Source organism: Heterocephalus glaber, unplaced genomic scaffold (assembly GCF_053883595.1).
Source record: "Heterocephalus glaber isolate CG9 unplaced genomic scaffold, H.glaber_assembly_v1.0 deba00001454, whole genome shotgun sequence".
In the NCBI taxonomy this organism is placed as follows: domain Eukaryota; kingdom Metazoa; phylum Chordata; class Mammalia; order Rodentia; family Bathyergidae; genus Heterocephalus; species Heterocephalus glaber.
Genome location: NW_028258303.1, coordinates 17,069,703 through 17,088,588, shown reverse-complemented (window position 1 = coordinate 17,088,588; position 18,886 = coordinate 17,069,703). Strand labels below are relative to the sequence as shown.

Below are 18,886 nucleotides of genomic sequence, written 5' to 3'. Positions count from 1 at the left end.
TTTTTTTTTTAGGCAAGGGCTTATTTTGATATGCTAACTTTGTCTATTTATTTTTTTAGCCAAGATAATTGCCATATTACTGAGATTGTCCATGTGTAATGAAAGTATTAATATATGCATGTTGAAGCCCAGGGACAATTTGTATGCCTGTTTACTTGAGGGAAGTGGAAGGTGGTTTTATTAAAATAATTCCTGTGTGGGCTGGGGATTTAGCTCAGTGGTTCCTCTGCCAGCTTCGCAAGCGCAAGGACCCAAGTTCGATCCCTGGTACCAAAAAGAAAAAAGAAAAAGAAAATAATTTCTGTGTATCTTAGAGATGAAAAGTCTGTGCTAAATACCCCTGTGCAAGGAGCCCAGGTGTTTGTTTTGCAGGGCGAGATTTCAGCACATACACTGCCTCAGTTCAGTGAGGGGGCTCCTGCAGCCCCAGCCTTCTTCACTGTCCTCTGCCCACAGTTCATTGTGTGCAGGCTCAAGCCATTGAAGGGCTCTGAAAAGACAGAGCAAAGGGAGCTGATTCCTTAACCTGAAGAGTTCTGAATCCCTAGTCAGGGCTCTGAGGTCACTACCCAATAGCATCCTCCCAACCCTTTCTAATATTCTGGATATATATATATATATATATATATATATATTCATGTGTATTTTGTCCTTCTGAATTTGTACTTTGTTCTTTATTGTATTATATCATGTTAACGTACTTGGGAATGTTTTCCCAGCACTCTGAGCCACTCAGAGTCAACTCTGTATGTATAAACCTGTCACAAAGCCTGGCCTTGAGTGGATGCTGAATGTGTGTTTTCAGAGTAAATTTGCTGAGAGAGACTGGGCATGTACAAAGTCCAGCCCAGGTGGGAACACGGCGCTGCTGGCTTTGCTCTGGATTGCCAAAATGGATGGGAAGCAGACATGTATATTGGGCTTAAAGATTATCCAGGGTCCTAAGCCTCCCTTCTTCTCAGCAGTAGTTTCTTTCTGTTCCTTTCCAAACTCAGTTTTGCTGTTGCTTTTATATCAATGATGGAACTTTAAGTGCACAGGGTTCTGTCACTTTACCTCTTCTCTATTTCCCATTGAATACCACCACTGAATTGAAAAACTTTTTAGTCCTGCTTGCTGGGAGCTTAACAACAAACTTGAATCGTCTTCTGGGGAGATGAACATAGCAGTACATATGCGTGGGTGCGTGTGTGTGTGTGTGTGTGTGTGTGTGTGTGTAACTTTCTCCAAAGCAAATAGATTTATACTTTATCTTGTAAAAGGATATATGGCAGACACTCTCTCTTCCTCTTTCTGTCTCTCCCCCACATGAAGGAAAGTGTGGAAGTGTAGAAAGATTTCAGAAATAAGTAGAAAATGAGTAAAAAGGATTATATGTTTTATTATCTCTGAACTTTTCTTTTATGTTCTTTTCCAGGTTGACTTTGGGTTTGCTAAGAAAATAGGTTCTGGACAAAAAACATGGACATTTTGTGGGACTCCAGAGTATGTCGCTCCTGAGGTCATTCTCAACAAAGGACACGACTTCAGTGTGGATTTCTGGTCCCTGGGAATTCTAGTGTATGAGCTCCTAACGGGCAAGTAAGTGTGTACCTCAGCTTCTGTTCAGCTTCCTCTTTGGAGAAGTACAAAAGTAGCTCACTAAAGATAAAAATATATCATTCAGGAGTTTAACATTTTAGAATTATTTTTTATTAAGTTGGTTGGCTTTTCTACTTTACACTTTCAAATCTAGTGGCCTTGCAAGTTTATCACATGGAGAAAAGATTCAAGAATTTGAATGAAAGGGTTATAGGATTACTGTTTTACCTAAAATGGCAAGGTCCCTTATTATTGATCTCATATTAAGCATGGGAAAATTTTGATAATCTCACATAAAATAAGAGAAGGATAAAGTCCTGGAATGCACGTTTGGGGCTGTATTATCATTCTTTCTCTCTCCCTCTCCCTCTCCCTCTGCCTCCTTGTTTCTCTCTCCCTCTCTTTCTCTCTCTCTCTTATAAATAAGCAAAGCTATTTTCCTAGATCAGTTAAAATCATTGATCAATCAAACTAAATATAGTCTTGTTTTTCCATTTTTCCAACATATCATTGGAAATGCTAAGAAAAAGCAAAGTGCTGGAGTTAAATTTTAATCCCCTTGTCAACCCCTTTCTAAAGGTGCTAATGAACAGAAACAAGACAGCAGGGGCTTTAGCAGTTAGAATTGAAATGCCATTCCCAAAGAGATTAAAAGAGTATTTTAACGAACCCAGTGTCCACAACATTTAACACACACACACAAAATAAGATGATATTAACTCACATTTCTAAAACAGCTTATAAAGCACTTCTATGTGTGATGTCTAATTTAGTTTTCACGAACTTGTGTGGAAGATAAGGCAAGAATTTTTATTATTGTTTTATGATTTAAATTTTTATGGTTATTTTATAGTTTAAATTTATGGGTTAGAAAGCCAGGTGAGAAAGCTACCTGCCTAAGATCAGTAATCTGCTCTGTTCTTCTGGCTCTAAATGTGACGCACTTTCCAGCACATGTAATGTGTTTTATGATCATACTTATAATTCCTTTATAACCACATATTCTCAGCCTTAATTTTGGAGAAGATTGGCATGTGGAATGGTTTAAGAAGTACTGGAATGTGTTCATTGATGGGGATACAAGTCTGGTTACAAAAAGAGAGCTTCTTGGACTCCTTTACATTTTGTTTGTTTTGTTCTGTTTTGGTGCTGGAGATTACCCCCTGGCCCCATAAGCCTTGCTGAACTTTTTGCACTGCAAATACCAGTGTTAGAGCCTGTGGCTACATTCTATATGTTTGTTCACATGCGTTGAGCAAGATCATTTTATATTATTGGTAATCATCTTCAAATATTCTTTGCTTATGATTCTGAAGGAAAGAAGAGAAAACTTCCAGATAGACATTTAAGAGAAAAGTTACTTAGGGTTTTTGGCACAATGAATCTTAGTTCAAGAATTTATGTCCTCATCTTGGAAATTTCAGTGGCATTTTTGAGAAATACAGGATGGTTCCTGTAAGGTAACTGAAGAACATACATCTCAGTCTTTATAATTTGGAATAAATTATTCCGAGTAGGCAAATAAAGTGAGGAAATAAGGAAGGAGAAAAATCCAACAACTTGGAATTGGTAAAGTGGACTTGCGTGTCATAAAGAAGTTGGGAAATTGTTTTTGCAATGTTTTCAGGGTAGGGCAGGAGAAAAGTTCATTTTAAATGTCCTGAACTCTACAGGGTATCAAGCATTAAAGGAAAATGAAGAAAGAACTAAGGAACAAGACAAAATAAAATAATATCATTGGACATATATATCATACCAATGTTTTTTGTTTCCTACCTTATTTTCTTACCGGTGAGACGTAGATTATTGAAAAAGTGGTGTATTTCCTTTGTTTCAAGTTTAACTTGAATGGTAGTGATATGGAAAAGTTTTAGATAATTTAATAGATTGGATATTAACGTAGTTGTAGAAGCAAAATAAATAATGTGTTCTTTTAAGATTTGCTTTCCCCCATAACGCATTGTTTAAGGGTTATCTGACTCTTTAACCAGTAACTTCATTAACCTAACAAAGTTGCAATGCCAGGGTGAATTTACAATGTGTATGTGCCTATCTTGTGTCTGTGACTTGTAAACAGGGACTGGAATTGTATTTGCACATCAAAGACCACTAGGGATGAGATAATGGCTAAAAAGGATATAAAAAGGGAACCGCTAGCTAAACAAAGCCAGCACCCCCCCCCCCGCCCCCGCACAGATACTAACCAGACCTGTTTCTGGCGTTCCGCCTGCTCGCTAGAAGAAATTTTATTATTTTATTCGAATTCTTTGTCTCCGTGTATTTCTTTCCGAGATTTCTACAACAGTAGGAACTCTCAGTATGGTATCAAAAGGTGTCAAGCATGGCTAAAATGCAATAGAGTGGTTAAAATCATCTTTAATTATTAGAAATTAAATGACAGAATAGATGTGAAAGTTTTCAAAAACAAAGTTGGGTATGAAATAAAATGTTATCTAACTTCAGTAGTTAATTCACAATCTTTTTTTATTCATCTTAGCAATATTTTCTTTGAGATAGTCTCTTCATGTGTCTTCTAATCCTCCCTTTCTCTTCTTATACCACACTTGGACTCCTTCTCAGTCTTCATTGCTAGAATGTTGTCATCTTCCTGATGTCTCAACATTGGACAACTTCAGTTGTAGAACTCTTTTCAATCTACCACTCCCTGGGTGATATCAAGCCTCATGGCCATGAGTACTATCTGATGACCCTAATCATTCTTCCACCCCTAACTTCTCTGAATTCTAGGCTTGTAAATCCAGCTACCTATTCAGCATCTCCATATGGATGTTCAAAGCATAACTGAATTCCCTTCCCTATAACCTGCTCTGCACTCCTACTCTATCAGTCAGCTTTCTGTTGCTGTGAAAAGAGTACCTGAGATAAACAATCTCTGGGAAAGAAAGGTTTATTGTGACTCAAAATTTCAGAAGTTTTAGTCCATGGTCACATAGCATTCTTCCTCTGGGCCTGTGGTAGTGTGTGGTAGAGAGGGTCTGTTTACTTGTGGTGTCCAGGAAAGAGAGAGAGAGCGAGAGCGAGCGAGAGAGAGATTAATTGGTGTTCCAATAGTGTTCTAATATCCCCTTCAAGGGCAAATTCGCTGTAACTAAGTCCCACCTTCTAAGGTTCCAGCAACTCTCAGTTGTGCCACAGACTGGAGACTAAGTCTTCACCACATGGGCCTGAGGGGGCCATTCTCCATCCAGTAGCACTCACCCCCACCCCAGTCCTTCTCATAGTGATGGTAACTCCATTCTATAGTTATCTAGACCCAAACTCTTGAAGCTTCTTTTTCTCTCACACACCATGTTCACCCCCTTGGCACATCCTGTTGGCTTTACCTTCTGTCCTAGCACAGGCTGCTCTTTAAAAAGACTATAAACTGGGTGGCTTCAACAGCAAACATACATTTCTTGCGGTTGTGGGGGACAGAAGTCCAAGATCAGGGCACCTGGTGAGAGTTCTGTTCCTATTCACAGTTCAGCTTCTTGTTTGATCTCCGAATGGTAGAAAGATGGCCAGCCATCATTCTGACTTCTGCTTAGAAGGGCACTAATCTCATGACCTAATTAATTACCTTCCATGGGCCCTGCCTCTAAATACCATCACATTGGAAGTAGAATTTCATACTAAAGAATTTGAAGGGGCACAAATAAGCAGTCCATTTCAGTCTGGATAGAACCTGAAGCCAAACACATCTCATCACCTTCCCACCTTCAACTGTCGTATCCTCAGCCAGGCTACCAAGCCTTCTGCCCACTCCCCCATCACAGTTTATTCTCTGTGCATTTAAAAAAGCTAATTCTGGTTGCTATAAACGAAATCGCTGACTCAAATACTTCCCAAAGCCACTGCTGTAGCCTGTGATGTATATGATGTTGCCGTGTATTTTACACTCCTCCGCTGCTTCCTTACTTCACCCACGCCCTCCCCCTCATGGTTCCCATGGTTCCAGAATCTGTGCTGCCCACCCTTGACGCAGAGACTCCACACAGCCTCAGCACTTCCTGTCTCCTAGCCCTCTGCCTACAGATAGCTAAATGTCTCATCCATTTGGTCTCCTCATTTCTTCACTTGTACTTACTTCTTCCCTAGTGTCAGGTCAGTAGAGAGTGTTCCTGTTCCATGTATTGAAAAAATTATCACTCTCTGTACCCTCCTTTAATTTTCTTTCCTTAGTGACAATGGCCAGATGAGGAATTCACCTGTGTGTGTGAGTAAAGTGACGGGAAATCAATAAAATGACTTTCTAGTACATACCCAAATTTGTTATAAAACAATTAATGAAATAAAGAGAAGGAGGAGAAGGAGGAAGAAGAAGAATGAAAGGAGATAAGAAAGTAGAAAGAGAGAAAGGAATAAAGAGAATTCCAAAGGTTTCTCAGACTCTAGTCTTAGTGTCTCTTATTTGCTATTTTCTCCAGCCCACCCTTTTCTGGGATTGACCAAATGATGACCTACAATTTAATTCTCAAAGGAATTGAGAAAATGGATTTTCCCAGAAAGATAACAAGAAGACCTGAGGATTTGATTCGGAGGCTTTGCAGGTGAGAATGACACTTAGTAACCCTTTCTGTTTTTGTACATTTTAAAATTAGGCATATGTTTACTATGTTTTTCTATGTAGTCATATTATATTTAAAGAATGGCATTTTCCGTTTTGTGTTGTAAGGAGCTTGAGTTACCTCAAGGGTCACACAGTCACAATGCCTACTTGAACTTGAAAGAGATGTAAATTTTACAGATTATCTTCAAGAATCATCCTTATAGGATCTGTTATAGGAGAAAAAAAGAACCACAAACCATAGGTTAAAACTATTATTTTGAGAGAAAGTCAGTAGCAATGATAAAATGTTACTGAATGCCCCCTTTTAGTCTTTTTTTTTTTTAAAGTACTCTTCGGGTCTTATATTACTCAAATTTCTTTTTACTACTAAAAATCATGTAACAGAAAATAGGAGACTTCCAGATTCTTTGCAAAGCTTTATTTCACTGCTGCTTTTTCTTCCCAGATGTCAACTTTTTATAAATCATTAAAATTTAGAATATAAAACCTAGCTGTGGGAAGCCTGTAGGAATTCCCTCATGCTTCTAAAATTTCAGCCTAGACTTGAATGATTCTCTAAAGCTCTGCCTAGTTTTCTCAACAGTTAGCAAGATAGTACTTATTAAGCATTTATTCATAGCTCATTTAAAGATGTGAGTCTCGTCTTTTTCAACTCTCTTTACTCAGCTATCTGATATGCAGTAGAAGCTGGATGAATGTGAAATGAGTGAATTAATAAATCAACATTTAGTTTTAATTTAAAATTCACTCAAGTATAATCACCTTTTAAAAATTATTATTTCAGGCAAAATCCAACAGAAAGACTGGGAAATCTGAAGAATGGAATCAATGACATTAAGAAACACAGGTATACAGTTCTTCTTTGTCCAGAAAAATTCAGAAACTTAGAGAATAACATGGTGGTCATGACAGTGGCTCTAAGTGAACCCTGAGGTTCTCTTTACAGATCAATTTTTCTTGTCTAGTGCTTTGAGTTTTACTAGATATGGTTACCGTAAACCATGCAAAAAGTGATTTCTCTAATGCTAGAAATTCTTATCAAGAATGAGTGAAGTTATAAAACAGTTACAAAATCACATCTTCAAGTCAAAGAAGCTTAGCATTTTATTCCATGCTATCTTTTTTTTTTATTATCCACTCAAATTCCATAAAGGAATTAAATTCTAATTTTGGCCTTCAAGTTTTAAATCAAGTAGGGTACAGTCATTGTTGTCATATTCAAGAGAAGAGTTCACCTAAATCACCTGTTAAATAGCACCAACTTATGATTTCTAACTTTATGGTGGTATGAATGCAATACAAGCTGTATGTTGAATTTTTATTTTTGATTTTTTAAGGCTAAAATTAATTCTTTTTGTTTGTTTATTTCTTTTCGTATGGGGGATTGAACTCGGGACCTTGTGCTTGTGAGGCAGGCGGTGGGACCACTGAGCTAAATCCCTGGCCCGGCTAAAATTAATTCTAAAATAATTTTTGAAGGTGCTGGGCAGCAGTGAGCTCCCAGCCAGCCACTCCATCATTAGAGCAAACAACCTGTGGTCTCCAGTGAACTGCCAAGACGGATAGAGATAGAAGGAGAAGTACTGCCGTAATTAGTACAGATCAAACAAATAATGGTGTTTGGTACTGGGATATTGCTGGGGGTTTTATATTAATAATAGTTGCAATAAAGTTGATTGGTCCAGTCAACTGAATATCATGGCCAAGCTATGATATTCAGAAGTTTAGGTGTATTTTGATTTAGACTACAGTATTTTCAACTTAGAATGAGTTCGTTGGCCCATGACTTTATCACAAGTCATCTGCATCCTACGTCAGCTTTAGTTAATATTTATGTCTATTTAAAATACAACTTATTTGAATAGGTGAAGTACACTGATTTACACAAAACCGCCAATGGTGATTTATCATTATACAGTAGCCTAATGTGCCCTTTCTAGGTCTGTAAATTTCTGAAAAAGGACTTCAGAACCACTTCCTTAAGACATTCTCTCTGATTTGGTAAAGTATTCAAATATGGCACTTCAGTCCTTCAAGATTTCTGTTTTTCCAGTCAGGGCCTGCCTAAGTCTTACAGTCCTCAAGAAGTTTTCGTTTTGCCCCCAACATTATTGAAAACCTTTGAATACACTGATGTGATCACATTTAGAAATGAAAAGACCCCTCAGCATTTTGTTCCACTACAGATTCTTTTTTTTTTTTGGTGCCTGAATGGAACCCAGGGCCTTGTAGGTGCTACCCACGTGCCCTACCTCTGAACTCCCCCCAGTCCTCTACTGATGTCTTCACAGAGGTCTTAGGGCTAAGTCAGCATGGTGTGAGAATAAAGGGAGAGATGTGGCTGCCAAATAGAAACACTATTCATTTTCCTTAATAGTAGCAGTACAACTTTAAAAATGAAAAAAAGAGCAGAGTTGCCAGCTCTGCTCTTATGTATTCATGAACTTGAAATAAAGCCATGCATTCAACATTGTAAATGCCTATCAAGCTCTGCTACAAGGCTGTAATAGGAAGAAAGGGAGGGAGGGAGAGAAAAGAGAAAAGAGGGAGAGATAAGACAGACACATCTGTGGAGTTTATAGACATCAAAATGCTTGTCGTATTTTAATGTTCTTTGTCATCCTCTGTATTGCCTTCAATTGTAAAACTCATTATTTGTCTTAGATTCCAATTTATCTTCCCCTTGCACAACATGCCCTTATCACCGCTTCTTTTCTCATTACGAAATGACACATAAACACACCATTTATATTGAGGAAACAAGTGTCCCTTCAATTAAAGTGATTCTTCCAATATGTATTCCCCTTTTCTCTCATTAAGAGGTTTGTGTGTTTTGCCCTGGGGTACTTGGGAAACAGAAGTAATATAATTGTTAACAGGCTCAAGCTTTATCTTTTCTTATTTACCTGAGGCTCATTTAAATGTAGCTGTCAAATTGTGATGGGATGCATGTGCAAAGGGGTGCTAAAGAGTTTCCTCACCAGGGAATGGGAATAAACAATTTTGAATTTCTGTCCCTTCAGGAATTAATTTGCTTATTCTTCTTAATAATTCATCTTAGGCGGGATTGTCTTCTTCATGTGTAGCTCAAGAATCAGAATGCAACATTCAGGGTAGAGTTGAATATTAAGAAATATTAGATGTATGCACTGCTTTCTGGTGGGCCCAGAAAGCTTGACACAATTTCTTTCTAGTTTTCTATTTTCATGGTGCTTTTGAAACTATACAGCTAGGGGGAACCCCAGAAAAATAGATCTTTGTTTCTCTTTCCACATAAAAATGTTTTTAAACCTTCTGTAAGTTCCCAGGTTTAGAGCTCTTCTACTCAGTATATCCTTGGAATTAAAAAAAATCTAAACTTTGGCATTAGATTTCCTCATTCTTCTTTAAAATAAAACTTTGTTTTCTTAGAGAAATATTCACTTTAGCTTTGTATTTAAAAACAATACAGTTAAACACAACTGATTGTTATGTAGATTTGTGTTAAATCATCTTTTCTAAAAAATAATTTCCTTTCTCTCCTATTTACAACCTAATTTACAAACTAGGCCAATCATGTCTTACAACATCTATTTTAAAAGAAGGCAAATAAACATTAGGGCACAGTTAAACCTTTTCTGATAAGAGGAATAATTTGTTTCAAGTATTTTAACATTTTTTACTTTCAAGAATAGCTTCTAAAATCCTCTACAAACAAAGAAGCAATTTATGTGCTGTTGATGCTAGTATTTCTTTGGTGGATGTTTTTCAGAGACGAATGCATGCTGGTTTGCATTACTTAAAATGCGATTAGTGTCAAAAGGCCAAGTATTAAGTGAATGACCACTCGTGTTAAGTAAATATTCCCGTAAGTCATATTGTAACAAATACTCTGTAAGAAATGCACAGCTTTTTTGATTCAGTAGAATAATGGGAATGCTTTTTATTAGCATTTGTGGAGTACGTTCTGGTAGAGAAATTGTGAAGTACGTTAGAAGGAATTGCTGCTGTATTTGGAGGCAAAAGAAAACAATCCACAGAACTGTGTACCAAGAAATCCCCAAAAATGGAGCCTCAGGTTGTGTGGAGAAGTGATGGGTGGATCAAGGAGAAAACTGTGGTTTCACAACCAGGGCAACAGAGGGAAAGGAAACAGCCGGGGTTGCTGCCTGACTCACTCTTTGACTAGAATTCCAGCAGCTTTCACTAAAATGGCACCTGAAATGGAATGTTCTAGAACTTGTCCTCTTTATTTTTAGTTTCTTTTCTATTGCTAAACTTAGAGTTGAATTAGGAAATCCGGTCAAGGAGTGAACCAAAGCCAACTCTGGGGTGAGAAGAAACTGACAACCCAACCCGGTTGAGAAGAGACTAGAAGAGAGTAACTCTGGTGGGGCTGACAGAAGGATGAAACAGACTCCTTAACTGCCTGTGCCTCCAGTCTCATCCCTCCACCATCACCAACCTGACCATCCTGGCCCCTTCCAGTCATCCTTTACATAGCTGGAAGTACCTTTTGGAAACAAGGTTGCATCATTTCTTTAGAACCTTGTAATGGCTTTCCATCACACCAAAAAAATCCTAATCCTTACTGTGCTGTAAACACAACCTAACATGATCTGGTCTCTGGCGTTTTTCAGATTTTTAAAATTTGTATTTTCCTAGTTTTCTCTGTGTTCACCATAGCTCAACTTATCCCTGCCGCTTCCTTCCATCAGGAAGGTCCTTACCACAGACGTTCTATGGCTTCACCAGGCTCTTCATTCTGGCCTTCAAAGACCACTTGTTAAACACCACCCTAGCTAAAAGCAGCTCCTCTCATTATTCCCATTCCAGCCATCACCTATCACTTTATTCTCTTTTATCTTCCTAGTACTTATGAGTATCTCAAATTAAATATTTGTGTTGTTTACTTGTTTTTTGGTTACCTCTCACCAAAATAAAAACATTTTAAAAGTAGGGTCTTTGTCTTTTTTGATACCAAAAGAAGAGGGAGGGGATCACGTTGATGTTCCATAAATATTTGTTGGCTAGATAAACTGACCTCAATGTCCCAATGCAAAGATCAATGGATGTAGAATAATATTATTCCATGTTCTTTATGCGATCCTAAGAGATAAGAGTGGATTGTGTCCAAGCGGAGCAAGAGACCCTCACACTTCCAGTGGTGTATTTCTAGCCCATCAAGATTGATATATATGCTAAAGTCAAGAGTAGCCCTTCTAGATTGGTCATACAGAAGGAATAAATGAAAAAATTTCATCTAGCCATCAGCCTCCTCTCATATGTTCACTGTGATCCATTTTGTTACATTGGAACTTTTGAGATCCATATCACCAGGACCATCACTCTCATGACAGTGTGATGTCATGACAGTGTGATGTAGGAGTTCCTGTGTAAGGGTGATCTGTTGTAGAGTTACTCAGTCATTCAACAAACATTACTGAGACCCTAGATTGTATCAAGCACTGCCTTCAGTGTTAGGTGCAGAAAAGGAAAAGAAAGAAATGAAAACCATTGCCTGCATAGAATTTGTGTCCTAGTGGAGAAGATAACCTAAGTCAAGTAGTTTATCAGATAGCAGTAAATGATAAGAAGGAAAAGTAAAACAGAGAGGGGAAATAAGTGTAAGAGGGCTTCCAATTTTAGATCATATGGCCAAAGAATGCTTCATTGAGATGACCTTTGAGGAAAGATCTGAAAATGTTGAAGGAGTGTGGAAATCTGGAAAAAGAACAATCCAGTCTTAAGGCAGGAGCATCCCTAGTTTGTTGGAAGAATGGAGATGAGATATGAAAGAGCGAGGAGAGATAGAAAAGTGGGCCAGTGGTAATGGAATGGAAGGATGGGGATCATTTTATGAGGTCTGGTAGGCTATAGTAAGGATGTGATAAAGACCATCTTTCACACTCAGTGAGGTGGGAAGCACGTGTTGGGGGGACCTTGGGACAAAGTCCTGACGTGACCTAACGTGTTACGTGATTACGCTTGTTGCTGAATGGTTTCCCAAGGACAAAAGCACAGCTTCCCCTATTCCAGTAGACTGAAGGTTTTGAGCGCTGTCAGATGTGGAATACAGGTACTGTATGTTTTGAAGGTAGCATTAACTAGATTTGCTTATGAACCGAGAATGAGAAAGAATAATTCATAAATACGAGAGAAAGAGTAACTCCAATGTTTGTGGTTTGAGCAACTGGAAAGTTTGAGGCTAGTTTGGTGGGGAAAATTTGGAGCTCCAGTTTGGAGTTGATATATGCTAGTTGCCTGTTAGAGATTCAGATGGGAGAGAATGAATAGTAACTGTAAATAGCAGCTTGTCAATCCAACACAGAGGTGAAGACTTGGTTGGAAACAGAAGTTTGGGGATAATCAGTATATAAATGCTGTTTAAAGCCAGGAGACTTAATGAGGCTACCTATCAAGGGAGAGTAGTTGAAAAGAGTAAAGGTCCAGTGAACCCTGGCATACACCAACTTCACAAGATGAGGGAAAGACTCAAGAAGATAAGAGTCTGAACAATAGTATGTTCTAGAAAGGAAGTAGATGAGTTCTGTGAAATGTGGCCAAGTGAAGAAAAAATTTCAGAAAGTATGATTGATTGATTAATTGTGGCAGATGCTGTACTAGATCAGGTAAAGTAAAAACTGAAAGTCCAGGTAATTCCCTGGAGTGGAGGGAATGAAAATTGACGTGGTACATTCAGGAGACAAGGGGTAGATAAAGTGATTAAGTAACTCTTTCAAGGAGTTTCCTCCAAAGGAAGGAGAGAAGTAGACTGGGAATTGGAGGGGAACACAGGTTAAAGGAAGGTGCTTGGTTGTAGAAAAAAATGTTTTTTCCATTAATGAGAATGATCTAGCAGGGAAGAAGATTCAGAAGAGAGGAGAATTGCAGGAGTGTCTGGTAGAGAGGGGGTGATGAGATCAAGTATACAGTAGAGGAACTGACTTAGCTAGAAGCAAAGGCACTTTATTTTAATTCATGGTGCAAGAGAGAAGGTATCACAGATAAGAGTAGGTGGACAGATATGCTGATGGGAGGTGATGGAGATTTTTTTGCTTTTGCTTCAGTTTTCTCAGTGAAATAAGATACAAGGATATCAGGAAGATTAGAAGAAGGTTCTGTAAGTTTGAAAAGAGAACAAAGTATGAATTGTGAAGTTATGACAGGGAAATCTAGGATAGTTAGTGAGTAGTGGGGATTATGTACCCACCGGAGCTTAGTTGGTATGGATTTAATGTGAGCCCAGACACCCAGCATGGTGACGTTTGTGGCTCTGCTATTGCAGGCAGGAAGCAGACAACAAAGTGGACTGACCAACACCTTGACATGCTAATAGTTTATTAGATAAGTAATATTTCATTGTACTTTTCTCATTTTTCAGGTGGTTAAATGGTTTCAATTGGGAGGGACTGAAAGCACGGAATCTTCCCTCGCCTCTACGAAGAGAGGTATGGTATTTATGATATTTACTGTAATAATTTCTTCATTTGTTTTGGGGATTTGTTTTGTAAACCAATTTTAAGGGTGAGTGTATATGTGGGTTGTAGTTACTTTTCTCATTGTTGAGACAAAATGCCCAGCACCCACAAGTTGAGGGAGGAAAAGTTTAGTTAGCTCACAATTTGTAGAGGTTTCAGTCCATAATCAGGTGGTTCCAAGATGGGGTAGCATAGCAGAGGGGCATCACAAAGGAGGAACAGTTCGTTGCAGGCAAAAGACAGCAAAAGCAGTGAGCTACAAGGGACCAGCAACAAGCAAGGACCCTTTTTCTGTCCTTTTATCTTATCCAGGCTACCCACCCCTTGGGCAGGTAGCAGTCACACCCTTAAACCTAGCGTCACCCTGTGAATCAATTCCACCATCACATCCTTGATCCCAGCATCACACACCCTAGATCCAGCCACCTCCGAAAAGCCCCACCTATGCAGCATGAGGCTTTGAGGGGACAGCTAGATATAAGCCGTAACAGTATGCTTCGTGTGTGTGTGTGTGTGTGTGTGTGTGTGTGTACAAGTGTACACATGGATGTCTGTGTAGCAGATTTTATGTGGTTTTAAAAATAGGGTTTTTAAAAAATTAAGTGAAAATTTCATAGTAATTGTGGTTTTAGGGACCAAATAGTGTTGCCCACCTGGTGGTCTTTGGCTCACCTCTCTGGAACTAACCACCTAAATCCCAAGGTAATCAGTGTTGGCCAGCCTGACAAATGAAGTTTCATTTATTAATTACTTTTATAAATCTGCAATATATTTGTGCCACCTGACACTGCATGCTGTTAAAATTAATTATAAATGAATCCAACAAAACATTTGTATTATCAGAAATATTTGTTGTCACATATGCTGAAAAAAAGTTCTAAAAACTAAAATTTAAGGCATTTAAAGAATGATCAAAAAGAATTGTCAAGCATAAAACTATTTTACATTAAGATGCATTTATGGGGAAAATGGGTGGAAATGGAGGGGAAAAAGGGAGTGATGCAATGTTTCTATTTTTTAAATGATTGATGGGAATCAAATCTCAGTGCATTTAGATTATAGTAGATATACTTAAAGGGGTAAAGTAACATAAGATTTTATTTAAAATGTCAGTGTTTACACCATAGTAGAATTCTCCCTAACTATTTAAACTGTAATGAAAACTTCAAGCTACAAATGTGCAAAGACAGAGGCCTCCACAGTCCTTTCAGAGACAATAGCATAAAGTTGGTGGAGTGATGACCGGGTACTTCCGGAGTCCTTCTCCCCTCCACTCAGTGAATGCTAGGCTTTGTCCAGAGCTCCCTCTGGGGTTCAGTGGAAGACCCCACCCATGGTGGGTTGTGACTGAGTCACATAAACTTCTGAGTGATCGCTCCCCGCCCTCCCATTGTGCACACTATCATATATCACAAAATGTATTTTTAATGATTTTTTTTCACGTGAGTATTCAATTTGGTACTACATAATTATGCTTGAAAGCAAAGAATTGGAAACTGCCTGATTTGCAAAGTAATTTATTACCAGAGTTTCATTCTTTCCAAAGGGTCACTAAAATTTTGAGTTGGCCCCTCTTTTTGGCAATCAGAATACTTTACAGACCTGAATTAACCACTTTAAAATTTGAGACTGGAGAGACCCTTTTATAAAATGGAAAGATGGGCTCTAGGAAATTTTGATTTTTTAAATATTTGCTTTAAAATATTTTTTGCTTTGATTAAAAAATAGATAAGCCTTTCTGTCACCTTTTCTTTAGGAAGTAGCTCCTCATGCCAGGTAGCTCTCAATGAGTGTAATCCACTGACCGAATCACTTGATTGTAAAGGGAAGCTCAAGGACATGGAGACTGACTCAATAATGACACTTGACATCTTCTCCTTGTATGTATGCACAAGAAGTTAGAGTAGGAAATTGGTGTTCAGCTAGAAAAAGCATTACCCAGGTGCAATAGCCTGCTCAGTCAACATCATTCTTACCTTTGTTTTAATCCTCTCTGTATTAGCTCAGTGGACCCATAGATCACAGCTACTTTGACAAGTATCCTCCTGAAAAGGGAGTGCCTCCGGATGAGCTGTCAGGCTGGGATAAAGACTTCTGATGCAGGAAAAGATGGTTTTTGCTGAGACACCACAGAAGAGGACTATAAGGATCAATAATCCAACCCTGATTTTTTCTCTCTTCACTCGAAGTATTATACTATCCTTTGGAAGACCATTAGGGAAAAGAAATCTGCACAGGAGATGGAGGACAGTGGTACTGATGTGGTTCTGAATTATGTCTCTTTTGGATGCTATGAACTATTCATGTATTCCCTTCCATGTTTGTCTCAAAGGTGGAAGGATATCTCCTCCTTTCCACCATCAGAACCATTTTTGTTGAAGCAGCATAGTTTTTTTTTTCTTTTACTGAAACCTATTGCTCCTTCCCAATCATAGTTTTTTTCTTTTGAATCCTAACAAGGTTTAACAAGTGTCTTGGTTTCTGAGCATGTAAATCATACAAAGTGAGGGAAGAATACAGTGAATTTTGGAAGATTTCCCCAGCACTCACCAATTCCATGTATGCATTGTGTCATCGTAACATGGTGGTTTGCAGAAATCTTGGTAATTCATAGAAGCTCTTGACTTTCATCTGATTTTAACCTACAAACCTACTAATATGCTTCTGATACTAGTCTGGGGAAAGGCAGGTTTGAGTATTATGAGTGACACTTCTTCCTAAAGCAAATGAACCAATTAATCCAACCAGGTAATTATATTATATTGGGGAACTTAGAAAAAAATAAATTAAAAATAATCTCTCTTTCTCCTTTGACCACTGTGATACTTCAGAAATTTTTTCATAAACCTTGTTAAAAGTGGTTATAGTGTAATGTATGATTAAAGTATGGGCCTTGAAAAGATTTTATCTTAGGTACTAAAATATTTCTCTACCAAAGTAGAAAATATGTAGAACAAAATTCTGAAGACTTTTCCTTTCCTTTAAAGATAAACAGAATAAAATCTATTAAGGATCTGGACTCTGAAACGCTGAAAGAATTTTAGCCAATTTTGATTGTTGCCCCCAAAAAAGTATAGAATGACACTCATCAATTTTTACTGAGAAGTCCATTGGCAAATGTCAATCTGCTGTACTCACTGTAGAGTTAACGGCTCATTTTAAAGACATCTGAATCATGGATATGTTTATAATTTTAACACATGCAATTGGAGAAGTGATAAGAGACATGGACGTAGCATCTGGCCTCTTCCTGTCTCCTCCTGGAAATCTTCCAAAGAATGACTAGAATACTTTTCAGTAGTGTTGGACACCAGTACCGATGAACTTGACTAGTGAGTGTTTTCATGTGTTGGCCATGGTCACTCTCCTACCCTCCTTTCAAAATAGATGGGAAACAGAGCTTTCTCTGTATCTTTTAATCTGACATTTAAAAAATCTAAAATTCTACCATTATTCAAATTTATGGTTATATTTTTATATGATAATAGTTGATTAAAAACCAACCTCTACCCCCTCCACATGCATATTTTCATCATTCAGAGTCAGCTGTATGCTTGCTAAAGACTTGATCCAGACAAGTGAGGTCCAGCTCAAGAGAGTGCATCCTTCATAAATGAATTTCCAGATTCAGAGTCCTTTTGCTGAACCAAAGAGTTTTTGTTTCCTGGAGTAGTATTTTTAAAGATTGTGTATTGTACATAGAAGAAGCATTTTTAATAGGATTGACATAACCTGCTTAAGGAATTTCTAAACTTTATAAAATATTTTTATTTGCATTTTGTTTGTATGTACTGTATGTTTTCCATGTATATATTTTAACATAACCAACATATATAGGTAAGAAATTTATGTATTGGATAGATTTTAGAACTGTACAGATGTAATAGCAATGATATTCTCAAAGGAGATCGATAGTTATAATTTTTAAAACCCTACCTATATAATGATGAAAACCAACTTAGAATACTACAGATCTACTTTGCCCATGATTGGCCACATCGTGTGTAATCTCCACATGTGATTTTATTGTTTCCTTTAGAGCACCTTATAAAGACAAAATATAAGCACTTGACCCATCATATAATCTCACCTCCACTGTTTCCTAGCTGGGTGACTTTGGGAAAATGATTTACTTTTTTGAGTACCAGCTGTCTCACTTGTGGAAAAAGGCACAGTAATACTTATTTTAAAAGTCTGCTTTGGCCATTATAAAAAATATGCAGTCTTTTGTCTAGTATCTGTGAAATAATCAATGCTGCATAGATGTGAGCTACTATTACTATTTCTGTTAAAATTAAAGAGGCCTTACCAACCATTTAGTGGTGAACCTTATGTATTAGTGGTGTCTGTGTGCACAGTTGTATCACTTAAATCTAGTATCTGTCCTTTCTTTGTCTGAAATCTACAAGTAAAATAGTTGATCAAACTTCGATGTGTAAAATGAAGCATAAATCCTCAGTGAAGTGAAATGCATTATTAAGCTAACCTAAATATTAATTTTCATAAATTGAACACACACAGGAAAATAAATATAATTATCCCCATCTGTATAAATTCATCATATTCCTAATCATTAAGTCATTCTTAATCTTTCTTTTCTAAGGTGGAAGATTAATTTTTCATTCTTGAGCTTCTTCCAGGTGGGGACAACTTTTCATAATTATAGTTTCTTAGTGTTTTCTCAGAATATTAATTATGTCTGGAGGGAAGAGAACATAATAAAGAAAAATAAGAGATTAATAGTTAAAAAAAATGATCTGTGTTTGCATTTTAGCTCTGCCCAGATTTGCATGGTTTTGAACAATAAAACACTTCTTTATGCATTTGTACTTTCAATATACATTTAAAGTTTTGAAACATTGGGCCAGAATATTAATACTATTAGGTTGTTGATAATAATCATTTGAAAAGACATATGCACATACATTTCTTTTGACATAATAATAATTTTTTCCATTGTCAGTCACCAGGAGCACTTGCATTCATGATCTCATTCACACAAAGTTCTAAATTAACCCAAAGCTAAGTATTGGTCATCAATATGCATGTCACCTACAATTTAACTCTGATGTTTTTTGTCTGGCTTAGTCTCAGTTACAGTGACTGTAAATAAATTATACAAAAATTTGCTTAGAATAACCATTTGTTATTTTCCTACACACTGTGAATCAAGAACTCAGGTAATATATAGCAAAGATACTTTGTCTCTATGCCACAATATCTGAGACATCAGGTGGAAAGACTTAAAGAGTGGCAGTGAAGCAGTGACCCATGC

The 18,886-nt window shown here is 37.5% G+C and overlaps 1 protein-coding gene across 6 annotated transcripts in view; it reads left to right on the top strand.

Annotated features, from left to right (window-relative positions):
- The window catches only part of Prkg2 (protein kinase cGMP-dependent 2), a 104,590-nt gene extending 86,664 nt beyond the window's left edge, over positions 1–17,926 (top strand). For 5 of the 6 annotated variants that reach the window (XM_004847993.3, XM_004847992.3, XM_087215894.1 and 2 more), the window contains 5 exons: positions 1,418–1,581; positions 6,009–6,131; positions 6,936–6,998; positions 13,515–13,581; positions 15,614–17,926. In XM_004847993.3, the coding sequence (XP_004848050.2) occupies positions 1,418–1,581; positions 6,009–6,131; positions 6,936–6,998; positions 13,515–13,581; positions 15,614–15,709 (513 nt within the window). In that variant the 3' untranslated portion in view covers positions 15,710–17,926. Of the gene's footprint in view, positions 1–1,417; positions 1,582–6,008; positions 6,132–6,935; positions 6,999–10,413; positions 13,489–13,514; positions 13,582–15,613 lie in introns of those variants that run through there. The other variant, XM_087215895.1, reaches the window with a different exon arrangement.
- Positions 17,927–18,886: the final 960 nt, after the last annotated feature.